The sequence below is a fragment of the Eschscholzia californica genome, unplaced genomic scaffold (genome assembly GCF_041429995.1).
Source record: "Eschscholzia californica isolate CP2 unplaced genomic scaffold, dmEscCali1.0.p SCAF_2, whole genome shotgun sequence".
Taxonomy (NCBI): Eukaryota; Viridiplantae; Streptophyta; class Magnoliopsida; order Ranunculales; family Papaveraceae; genus Eschscholzia; species Eschscholzia californica.
Genome location: NW_028238309.1, coordinates 1,772,501 through 1,785,243, shown reverse-complemented (window position 1 = coordinate 1,785,243; position 12,743 = coordinate 1,772,501). Strand labels below are relative to the sequence as shown.

At 36.8% G+C, this 12,743-nt stretch overlaps 1 protein-coding gene across 3 annotated transcripts; it reads right to left on the bottom strand.

Annotated features, from left to right (window-relative positions):
• Positions 1 to 3,228: 3,228 nt before the first annotated feature.
• Positions 3,229 to 9,756, bottom strand: LOC147555123 (uncharacterized). Of its 3 annotated transcripts, XM_086661126.1 has the most exons (8): positions 9,311 to 9,689; positions 8,717 to 8,771; positions 7,733 to 8,129; positions 6,560 to 6,696; positions 5,258 to 5,651; positions 4,340 to 4,902; positions 4,136 to 4,202; positions 3,229 to 4,006 (listed from the first exon to the last, which is right to left on the bottom strand). In XM_086661126.1, exons 3-8 carry the CDS (start codon positions 8,115 to 8,117, stop codon positions 3,513 to 3,515), a joined length of 2,040 nt encoding a protein of 679 aa, XP_086517252.1. In that variant the 5' UTR covers positions 8,118 to 8,129; positions 8,717 to 8,771; positions 9,311 to 9,689; the 3' UTR covers positions 3,229 to 3,512. The 3 variants fall into 3 exon arrangements, with proteins under 3 accessions (XP_086517252.1, XP_086517251.1, XP_086517250.1); XM_086661125.1 differs by lacking the exon at positions 8,717 to 8,771 and having other exon boundaries at positions 9,311 to 9,756; XM_086661124.1 differs by lacking the exon at positions 8,717 to 8,771 and having other exon boundaries at positions 7,733 to 8,126; positions 9,311 to 9,756.
• Between the last annotated feature and the right edge of the window lie 2,987 nt (positions 9,757 to 12,743).

The window sequence follows — 12,743 nt, the reverse complement described above, 5'->3', positions numbered from 1 at the left end:
AACTGAATACTTTAATAAACTTGATTGGGGTTTCTCTTCAACATCCGGATAATGGACTAACTAGATATCCTTTTATAGGATTCTGGACTTTCCTAGATAGACTTGAATTAGACTTTCCTAAATAATTAAAATACTGCAACTGCCTAAATAACTAGACTCAAATCTGGACCTTTCCAATTATTGGAAATACTAAAATAACATAATTTCCTAAACCTATATTCTCTAATAATCATACTAAAATTGGGACTTCCTAAAACTACTCTCTATGGCCGGTTGGCCCATGACCGGGTTCGGTCATGGAAAAAGTCTCCACGCCGGGTGCCCCTGCATCACAAAGATACCCTTGGAGGCTTGGACTCATCGCACGATCAACAAGTAAAACAATGGTCCGCAGGATGAAACCAACCTCTCCTTTCCGAAATATATTCAGGACATCATCTGTTACTTCAGCTTCGTAGTCCATGGAAAGTAACTCCTACAAGCATAATATCAACCAAAAGTGAAATCAGATCGCCCAACTAATATTAGTAAAAGAACTTTTGAATTGCTGAAAAAACTAACTGGATTTTTGTGTGTTCACATGGTGAGCGTACATGGCAGTTAGGAACGACATAGTACTTAAGAACTCCGAGGTAGAAAGAGTTTTTGTAGAACTTTGCAAGGTCTTCCCTTCTTTGAAAAAGCATGAAGATTTCATGGGTGTAACCATTAGGGTTCTTATTGTTGATACGTCCTAAAGAATCAAACAAGTGAATCTAAGTAAATGAAATTTTTATTTTTCGGAAATTGAACGATCAACGATAGTCATTACATTTGGTATTGATACATCAAAGATGTTATAAGCTCGATACCCGTCATTCAAACTCTAACAAGACCGGGCATATCGCCTAACCAAAGATTCCACCTTATCTGAGATTCGAACCTGAGACCTCCACGACTTTCTAGAGTTTATGTCAACATCTTGGAACCACATGGGCTACCAACTGTTGACAAGTAAATGAAATCTTGAAAATACAGATTCTGATGCTTTCTATGTAAATGTTTTCAAGTAACAACTGAAGCAATCCTATGCTAGAGCACCAGTAAAACTATATCACACCTAAAGTGCTTACTTCATTATCTAAAACTAAAAATTCACCTAATGATATTGCAACGATTCCACCCATCTGGTACTGAGACGTAAAAAGATAATCTAACATATCTTTCTCTTCCTAATCTTATAAATCAGAAGTTGCAATTATTTTCAATATTAACAATCCAGTTTACTTCGATGGAGCTTTTTATTGCTTACATATAGATGGATTTTTACGTATTTTTCGTCAGAATGGTAGGGGTTTTTAGTAATTATTGGTTTCGTTGTTGGGCAAGGGAGAAGAGGGGTTTCAGTGATATACGTGCCCCGTGTTTCAATCGAAGGCGCTCCATTTTTCTGGTTATTGAAGCTGGTTATTAAGTAAATGGCCAATTCAGTAATTTGCCATGAACTAACGACAGGTTTCGTCAAATGTAACGAAAGGTGGGGGTTTTAGTAATTACTAATTAATGGTGGGGGTCTATGTAATCAGCTTATTAGAACTGGGGGTTTTAATAATTCCCCCGAAAGAGATAGTGATAGCTTCGTCGATCTTGTATCAAATTCTCAACCGATTGCTCGTAATGTGGATAGTGTGAGTGCCTTCCAGTAGCTATAGTGTAAGAGGAGTGTACCTATAGTGTAAACCGAGTGTTTGGTTGACATGTTTAATGTGGGTATGTTGTAGTCAGTTATGTGTGGCCTGTCACACTGTATCATGAACCCTAACAAACCTAACTAATTCCTAACCGTCTTTAATAAGACAATTCTCATTTCTCTCAGTACCTTCCATGTTCTATACTTGTAGCTAACGATTTAATGATGGGTGAGTTATATACATATATATATATATATATATACATATCATCCTGATTCATGCTCTGGCAGAGAATGGAGATTGTGCCGAGATATGGAAAGACGTCGGAACGAATGGGTAAACATAGTGATAAGGAGGTTGTCTTAGAGGAGAAGACGAACATGTAGGAACATTAAAAAAGTCCTCGCTCCTATTTGATCATAAACAACCATTTTCCAGGTGCAAGAATTGATCTTCTTCAGTCATTAAGTTTCGTATTCCGATAATTTTTTGTCGATACCATCACCCCATTGGTCGAGTACCATCTCTTCAGAGTGTCGTCTCCTTGGATGAGAATGTTGTATCTTGTACTGATCTTCAGGTGTGGTTGACTTCATCTCCCATTTGAGAAGTTCTCATTTCTTCATTGAATCATTAAGATATGATCTCATGTGGTATCCGAATGCTGCAGTCTGCAAATTTTGTTTTTGCTCAACCCCGAGTAAAGAGATGCACAACACATTCATATATTGCTGGGACCATCTCTAGTAACCAGCAGTTCTTGAAGAGGAAATCTCACTTTAATACGCCAAAATCAAAACCTGTAGTTGTCGGCAATCCATTTCGAGGAAATCTTGATGAGAGGAATTTGAACTTGGTGCAACAAAAACGAATGATCGCCACATCTCTCTCTCTCTCTATATATATATATATATACAGAGAGAGAGAGAGTTACATACTGCTCTTATATGGGACCAGCCTTCCAAGCGGCTAGCAATACTGTCTACTTCGGCTCTTCAGAGTTTCACGACTTTAACACATACTGCTACAAAAGGGTGTTGAATCTCTTGTCTGGGGCACGACACAAGACTATATCATAGCAGAGACTATCGTGCTAAATAATGTAAAACTTGTACGGACTACCCTTCCAGGCTCTTGACAATATCGTTTGTTTTGGCACTGAATGCCTTCACGACTTTAAAACACATCTATACGAAACTATGTATAACTCCTTGTTAAGGACACTGTACTTCATCTCTCACCAAGGTAAGATTGAACAACATGTTCACATTTTTATAACTAAACTGATTCTTAGTCTAGGGCATGAGGAATAACTATGTCGTAAGGTAATTCCTAGCTATTGCAATACGAGTCTATACTGTTTGATTTAGTCGGAAACAGGATGGGTAGAGATTGGTTTTGTCCTTAAACTACCAGATTGATGATTTCAAAGGAAAAGAACTGCAGACCCACTCACCCCTACGTTCGGGGTTCTCATTATAGGAGGAATAACGTTCCTGGGCGAAGTACCAAACACCATTTCCGGTAACTGGACCTCATTTTTAAGAAAATCGCACCATGAAAGTAAATTTGCATTTTCGCAAAATCAAACCTAAAAGCACACAAGAGAAAGAGACATACTTTTAAAATTGTTACCACAGGGAGCTATCAGATATCCACTTTCTACTTGTCACAAACTAGAAAATGCAGAAAATAAGAGGAAGCTGGTAAGAATTACAGGCAGAAAAAGAACACTCCAGTAGCATACTTGGTTTATGCATGACCGTGAAAAGCTACAGAAAAACCCTAATTCACAAGCTGAGAGACGAAACAAACCCCACCGATCCATAAAGATGCAAAACTTCAATCTCCAATATGCAACCCGAAATGTTCCTTAAGAACACCTATAGGAGTTTTTCCAAACCCTTTCGCTATTCTTTCCATGTCCTTAAGTTTTCCTACCTCCTTCCTTATTTGATCCACTCTGTTCAAAACATTAGTGAGAAGAACTTCTATGTCGCTGTTCTTGCTTACTGATGAACGATTCGCCAGTTCAGATCTCTCTAAGTCTAGCTTCCTGTATAAATTGAGAATTAACTCTTTTTTCGCGTAAAGTTTATCCTCCGCAATCTTGAATTCATATTCTTGAGACTTTTTCAGTTGTCGAAGAACTTGATCGATCTCATTCTCAAGTTTTAAAGATTCAATCTTATGATCCGATGTTATATATACTGGTTCTTGAGATCTCCCTGCGTTCAGTTCATCAGGTGCAGAAATATCCAAAGGGTATGGAGTATCTGTAACTTCCAGATTTTCGGCAAAGGTTCCGTTGTCTCTGAGATGGGGCTTCGCTCCTCCTATGTTAAAATTCAGCCAAAAGTTATTATCCGTACATCCCTTAATCGTTATGACTATAACTGGCTAATCTTGTTATTCGGATCAAGATATAGTTAATATTGATAGGATGAATTTAGAAGCAAACTGACCTACAGGAGAAACCACCGAGGTATCTTCCATACTCCAAACTCGTTTGAGGGTAGCTCCATTTTTTAGCTGATTCGAAAAGCAGTAACGACAAGGAGTTAGAGACTTAAAGTAGGACAATAACGATTAACGAAAAAAGATGGCAATTCCCATTATTGTTTTTAGTTTTTAGTTTTTACTCAGAGAGAAATGAAAAATAAATCTACCTTTCTTAGAGCTAACTCGATCTGGTTCAGTAAATCAATTGCGATTGTTCGTTGAGAGCCCCGCAAAATGCAGATACCAACATTCAAAATCTTCTCAATATCATCACGATCACGTGAGGTGAGACGTTTACATATACGCAGAAACCCGGTAACATGTGGAACTAAGTCTGTTTTGTGATCACATCGTCTACAATAGTATCCTGCATCTAACCCGATACTACCTCCTACTGTTCCAGCCATGTAAGAACGAAGAGCGCAATCTATGTGAGCAGCATGCCCACAGATATAAGTCTCATTATGTTTTCCTTCACATCTAATAAAACTATAGCCTCCATGAGCCCAATCTATAGTCCTGGAACAAAGAATACAGCAACAATTTCGACAGAAACTAGCTTCACTGCAGCAAACATCACAAGCCATAGGTGGTAAAGAGTTATTTGTTTTTTGCCGTTTGGAACTGCACATAATATTTTGAGCCTTGCAATCAACGGCCAGGGTTTTTCTCTTCGACCCAGAATGCGCAGCTTTGTCTTCCTTGAGTGTGATACAAATTGCCAATCCATCTAACAAAAGCACAGAGAAACAAAATTACTATAGAACTTGTGTTTGGAATTCACAGGTCATGAATCTCTTCACAGTATATGAAAATAATGTGTTTCACAGTTGAGAAACCCACAAGTTCAACTGACTTATAGAAAAGGAGCATTAAAAGAGGACTACCAAATAAATTAAAAGGTGGGTGTGTATCCAAGTGAAGATCGGTGAAAAAGAAAAAAAAATGCTTGGATGCACCATCGATCATTAAATGTGTTCATACCCAAAAGATACACGAATATAATTGCTTCAGAATGTTAAGAGAAAACAAAACAGATGAAACATATTATATTTGCGGAGGAACATTGCAGAACAAAATTATACCTTTTCCCCAGTTATGATTATTTGATGGGACCTTCCAACTGAAAGAAGCAAAGAATGCATCTATATCGGCATCAGGAAATTCCTCCTTAATATATTTTATAACCATAGCCTTGCTTGGGAGCTTAAGACTTTGCCTGCCTGGCTTCGTTAGACGGCTCGGAGGAATCAAATACCTATCAAGCATGAACCCAGCAGCAGATTTCCTCTTTCCTACTTTCCAACCCCATACATCACCAGGATTAGGCCAATTTACAGGAGCATATGGCAAACCTTCACCTGACACATCAAAGGCTACTGGCCAGAGAACCAGACCATTTTCCATTAGATCAGGCACCACGTCACTATTTCCTCTAGGAGAAACAAGTTTTGCGTGATTACCGACCTTTGAATTGGGCTGGTGATTGGAATAAAATGAAGGTTAGCCGATAAAAATGGAGCCAAGGCATAAGTAGCCAAAAAACATCTTCATGGGTGTTATAAAATATTAAAGCTTAAATTCGCATGATAGCTCAGAACAATATTACGTAGTAAAAAACATCTTCATGGGTGTTATAAAATATTAAAGCTTAAATTCGCATGATAGCTCAGAACAATATTACGTAGTAAATAATAACATATATCTTGATTTCCTGAGCTAATATAAACCTTTTTTATCAACTTGAGGTATTATACTCCCTATTATCGGCTCACTTCAATCTCTCTTTCCTTAATTCTGCCCTCACCCGTCTCGTCACATGCTAACACAAATTTTCATCTCCTGACATCATACTGAACAACCCATAATATTCTTGTTGGTAGGTATACGGTATACCAAATTCTTTATCTTTAATTCTAAGCACTTCAGATCTGATGAAGAAACGAACACCTCGTACGCACGCAGGAGTAGTACAGGACACTCTTGTTTTGTGTGGGATACGTAGATCGCACTAAGCTTGAAATGTCAGAATGAGATCAACCTCCTATTAACTAATTGCATAACCACTTTACAGACTATAACGTGAGAATTAACATGATCACCTGATCAATCTATAGTCTAAAACCATTAGTGCATCTCTCTTGATCAATCGAAAATTCCAATCTCTGATGCCACTTGCCAGAATGACACAAACTCAACTTTACAACGAGTAGACTTATGAAAGTTTTATCATAATGTTTCGAGTTCCATAAAAATCTCAATCCTATGAGGACCTATTTAGAGATACATTGATATCATATCCTAACTTAAAATTATTGAGAAAAAAGCAGATAAAATAAGCAACAATTTTGATAGGTTTTAGATTCACTGAAGCAGATATTACAGACCGTAGGTGATGGAGAGTTTCTTTCTGTTTTGCGCTGGAGACTGCACATTCGAGCCTTATCCATGGTCACGGCACTTGTCTTCGATCCGGAACTCTCAGCTTTGTCGTCCTTGAATGTGCTACACAGAGCCAACTCATCTGACAGATGCAAAGGGAAACAAAATTATTACAGAACCCTTGTTTGCAATTCACATCTCATGAATCAATTCATAGCTTATGAGAATAGAGTGCTTCTTCTCTAGTAGATATGGTTACGACACAGTTGAGAATCGGACACCTTCAGATGATTTCAGATGAGGAGCATTAAGAGATGAACCACAATCACCCAAGTGGTTGAATGCAATAATTTAAAAGGTTAGTCTCCCTCCAAGTGATATCAGTGAAAGTAGAAAAAGTAGTGATTCGATGCGACATCAATCATTAGGTGGTAAAATATCAGTTCTGAAAATTCCGTAGATCTCCATGTCATGTCTTATCTTCTTTAGGACATTAGGATGACTAAGGTGGAAGTTGATTTTTTCCTTTTGGATCTGACTCATCTGAGTGAGCCGACTTCGGCTGATTTCCAAATGCTTTTTTTTTTTGCCGGACTACTGTGAGGCTGTGGCTGACGCGTCTGAATGGCTGATTATGGATGATTTTTGGTCCATTTAGGTCAGACGTAGCGTAAGTCCGATTAAAAGTCATAATCTGAAACTTATTATATCCCTCACAAAAACACATCAAACTCAGAACATGTTAAATACATAGGAGTCGAACTCGGACAGCAAAAAAACACTATCTCGTGTTGAAGACAAAAGGAGGGAGAGTGGGAGAACACTTATCGATCCGGCTCCTTATAGAAATATTATAGAATATCGAGAGTTATGGATATTGTGCCGTTAACTAAGTAATGCTCATCAAAATAGACAATCCCGGTTCTCTTGTTAAGGTAGGTCAACCTGCTTTTATGATCACAATTTGATACTTATTATAGTGAAGTTGAAGTGTTGAACAGTTTTTGTACCCAAACAGACTATATGCAATAAACTGTTTACATAAGTAAAAAAAAAGTAGAACAGATTCAATAAAAGATACCGACACACAATTGCTTCCGAATGTTAGAAGAAAAAGAAACGATGGAACGTATTATATTGGTGGAGCCGTGGAGGAACATTGAAGAATAAAATTATACCTTTTCCCCAGTTATGATTATTTGATGGGACCTTCCAACTGAAAGAAGCAAAGAATGCATCTATATTGGCATCAGGAAATTCCTCCTTAATATATTTTATGACCATAGCCTTGCTTGGGAGCTTAAGACTTTGCCTGCCTGGCTTCGTTAGACGGCTCGGAGGAATCAAATATCTATCAAGCATGAACCCAGCAGCAGATTTCCTCTTCCCTACTTTCCAACCCCATACATCACCAGGATTTGGCCAATTTACAGGAGCATACGGCAAACCTTCACCGGACACATCAAATGCTACTGGCCAGAGAACCAGACCATTTTTTACTAGATCAGGAACCATGGCACTATCTCCTCTGGGATTATCAACATTCACGTGTTTGCTGACCATTGACTTGAGCTGCTGATTGGAGTAAATGCCGGTTAGTCAATCAAAATGGAGGTAAGGCGTAAGTAGCAAAAGCTTTTCAGTTTCCAATTCATGGTTGTCATAACTAACAAAGCTTAAACAGATGTGCATGATATAACACAAGATGATAGTATATTTACTCTCCATATAAAGAAATGCTTAATACTTAATACTTATTACAATTTACAAACTAAGTTTTTCATTATTACTAAGAAATCAACTGTCCACGAAATCTTAGTAAGTAATGAATATTGACCATCTTTATACCATCCTCCACAATAATGTATTTGTCTTTCCGAACCATTCTATCTATAGGATCATATTTATTGTTAATTTGAACCACTCGAAAAGCATTTTGAAACTGCCCAAACCCGTATTATCTTTCTACAGTCCCTTTACTTTCTCAGTCCTTCAAGCAATTTTTGCTTCTCTCATATACAAAGCGACAGATAACAACCTCAAGCTTCTTTTTTCCCCGAACATTGTCGAAGATTAAATATACCAAATCAAATATAGACCAATAAATAAATAATATGTGAATAGACTTGAGCTATTACGGATATTTCGTATTGTACACTCACTTCAATCTCTCTTTCTCTTCTACCCGTCTCAAACTAACATATCTATTGATTTTCCCTGACATCATACAAAACAAATCATAACATTCTTGTTGGTGTATAAACTTAATTCTTTAACTCCAACACTTACCATATCACGTATGATAAAAAAAAAACTTGTTTTGTGTAGAACATAAAGATCACCCTAAGCTTGTGACCTTAGGTTGAGATCAACCTCCTATCAACTAATTGCATGAACAATCTAGACTCTAAATCCATCAATTCCTCATTGATCAATTGAAAATGTGCAATTGTCTAACCTAAATTACATAATTCAACTTCACAAAGAGTGAACTTATGAAAGTTTCATCATAAAGCTTGAAGTTTCCTAAAAATCTCAATTCAATTAGGATATCTTTAGTGGGTTCTTGATCCACTAATCAATTATCATTAATGAAAAGATCTAGGGTTTCCTATAGCTCTTCAGCTTATAAAAAGAATTCCCCTAAAAAAATAACAATTTGCTATAAATAGATAAAAAATGAAATCCTCTTCTACACTAAAATGCTTGGTGAAGTGATTTTCAAACATGAAATTGAGTTGGGGGATTAATTTTACCTGAAACTATGCTTTTCTTCTCAACTTGAAATGAGAAGATCTAGGGTTTCCTATAGCCTCTTCAGCTTATAAGAAAAACTCCCCAAAACAGAACAAAATTGTATCTTTATCAGTTACTTTTAACCTGCAAAAATTATAGTCATAGAAGAAACAAGAAAAAGAAAAACCCTAATTACTTCTTAAAAGAGAGATATTTAATTGAAGAAAAAAGTACATAAATAGAAGGAAAATTGGGGTAAAATTCGATGATCATAGAAAGAGAAATGGAAGAGAAGGAAATATGAAAGAGGATTCCGCATTGAAAAAGGGAAAAATATGTACGTAAAATGTTGGGGATTAGCCCGTGATTTTTTGGCTAAAGTTTGCCATATCGTGCGATTAGCAGAGCTTGCGGGATATGACGGTCTACTTTAGCGGGACAGTGTGCAAAATTGGTGATTTTTTTTCCTTTAAAGTACATGTAAATATTAGCCAACAACTAGTAGTCCTTTTTTTTTTGGATGATCACTAGTAGTCCTGTTGATGGTATAAATTTTTTTTTTTTTTTAAGAATAGTCGATATTTTTTTAATGATTATCTACTCAATATAAAAATATATATATATATATATATATATAGTTTTGGGGTGTTTAAACATTATTTGAGTCGCATGATCAAAATCGGGGTAAACCTTCCACCACCTCTTGGTATAATGGTTCGATTTCGTGGAAGTACAAGTCTGGAATTTATTGAATTTAGTTATAAATAAACTAGAGATAGACTACTTGGGCTTTAGGCCTCACAGAACATCTTCATTCTCCAATACACAACTCCGAAAAAATCTCAATTAATCATATTTGTAAAGTTCCAATTGAGATTCTCATTCCGTAAGTGTCAAAAATAGATATCCTCAATTTCTGTATGTTTCCAGTGCAAAACTCTAAACTTGTTTTTTTTTTTTACTAATGTGGCAGGTTATTTTTGTAAAGAAATAATTAGTTGTTTCGGAAATATAGAAAGACTTAATCTCTATTGGTTCAAATTCAAATATTGATGAGTTGGACAATTTGAGATATCTCAAGAGGACACTCTAGAAATGAAATGTCATCTGGAAATATCTCTATTCCACTCTCGACGCATCATCTTTAAGATCTTAGTTAAGTTTTATATTAGAGAGGATTTTCTTTTAAATCAAGAAAATCTTACATGGCACTCTGAGTTTATAAGTTTGAGTTTTGCATCAGAGATGTCTTGCATGACTTTTAGGGCAGATTTACATGACATTTAGGCTTAAATCAGGCAGTTATAGTGCTCATTCAATTAACAATATTAACAAAATAAAAAATATAACCTTGTTTTGAAACAAAATATAATAAAATTACAATAAATTAACAACTGAAAATTAAAAATGGAAGTTTAAAATAAATCTAAAAACTAAAACTACAAACTTAGTTTTAAAACCTTAAACTTTCTAATTTTTCCTAAATATAAATAATTTTGTATAAAATTTGATATTTTATTCTAAAACTCTTCCTAATTTTTTTTTTTTTACTTTCTTACAATAACTAACAAAACTGAAAAGATAAACACATGTCATTTTGTTGACAAATATAAAGAAAACTTAATTATTCTCATAAAAAACTGAAATAAATTACATAATAAAATAAAAATTAGTATAATAAAATAAGCTAACAATTAGTTAACGTAAGGCCAACAACCGATAGCTCAGTTGGTAGTATACGTACTCCGAAACCATGCAGGCATCTGGTTCTTAGTGCAGTGGCCTAAAATCGTATTAGGCCACTTCGTCTAAACGCCGCCTAGGTCCAACCTACTTTGCATAAACAAACAATAACCATCAAAAGTAGTAATATTGCAAGCACCCCTTGGTCACCCTCAACCGAGTTTGCGGATTGTCAATGCAACCTCAATTTTGAAAATCTCATCACGTACCACTTGATTAGGTCAATCGAAGACCCCATGTCACCTCAAATATCTACTAATGGGTCTCTCCCGGTGGTCGAGCGACTTCGTTCCTTTTTCCGTTAGAGAGAAAGTTCATGTTGTTAGGGAGTGGGAAGCCCCTATCAATAGACATAGGCCATTTTATATGGGCCTTTTGTATGTCAACTTCAACTAATGTCGAACCTCTCTCGGAACAAGCAAATTCCTTCTGCCTTTTTGAAGCCATCTCTGACTACGAAGAGTCTAGAGTCAAGGTGGAGCAATCGCACGATCAAACTACTCTAAGCGACAACTTGCCGGTTCAAATAAGTCTCCCTTAAAGTTCAGGGTCATCCTCAACCCCCAAACATTTCGGATCTGATAGATTCCCCGAGTTTATCAATCACTTATAAACAGAAGGGGGCTCAGACTCGAATGGGCATCAGATATCAACATGAACTCTACTGAATAATCTTCTTTCTCGCACTTATTATTTTGATCAGTACTCTAGACGACGATAACCTACTTTCGAACTCCAGTGCTCTTGAAGTTCTTCTAGATCTCAAATCCTTTTCACTTCTCCATTTGCTTGAATCTCTGATCGAGTCGACCTCTCGACCTGATCCAAGAGACCAACCTGACAAACTATCCCGTAGAGTCGAAGCTCCGACACCTCTACGAGTCGAGCCATCATCAGAAGACACAACACAGTTGGAATGTCAAAGCCTTTACCCCCTCCCCCCCTCATGGATACGGTAGCTCTCTAGATAGCTTCTATTCTTTTCAGTTTCAAACTAAACAGAAGAGGTAACTCAAATTGAAAGAGGAGTGGAAGTAGCTCAACTGGCAAGGAAGAGGAGGCAGCCAAAGGCCATTAAACCTCGATAATTGGTTAGGCCACACAGGAATAGAAAAGAAATTCATTGGTTGTTACAATCTTTGGGGGCTTGTGATTGACAGATATAGATTCATCTCCACCCAGAAGCTATAAGCCACTCGACTACCAGGAGTGGAGCGAACGGGTTCTGATCCATAACATTGAGGTGAGGAGGGATTCACCTTATCTTTTTTATTCTAGGAGGCACCACCTTCTATCCTTGATTAGGCGGAAGGAAGGAATTGATAGTCTAAGGGTTTCCACTAGATCAGAACTGAGATTCTCTACTTCAACTTGACTTTGGAACAGAGAAGGGAGAACATGATATCCTCAATATTCCACTACTTATGTACTCTCTTTCTAATTTGCTGACTTAACCGTCGGAGCCCCTTTGACCGACACCATCCTCTGGTGTCCCCAAAACTTCACAGTTCGACTTGTTCTTTGTTTGTCTACATGCCCAATCAGATCTTCGTTCATTTGTAGGTCTTAACCCCAAGTTGTTGCTGACCCACCAATCGACCTTCTGTTAATTGTGTGATTTTTTACCGTCCACACCTGACTGAGGCAAAGTCCATGGTATATTGAATTTGAATTATTATATAATGTAGTTTGAGGAATATTGTGCTCATG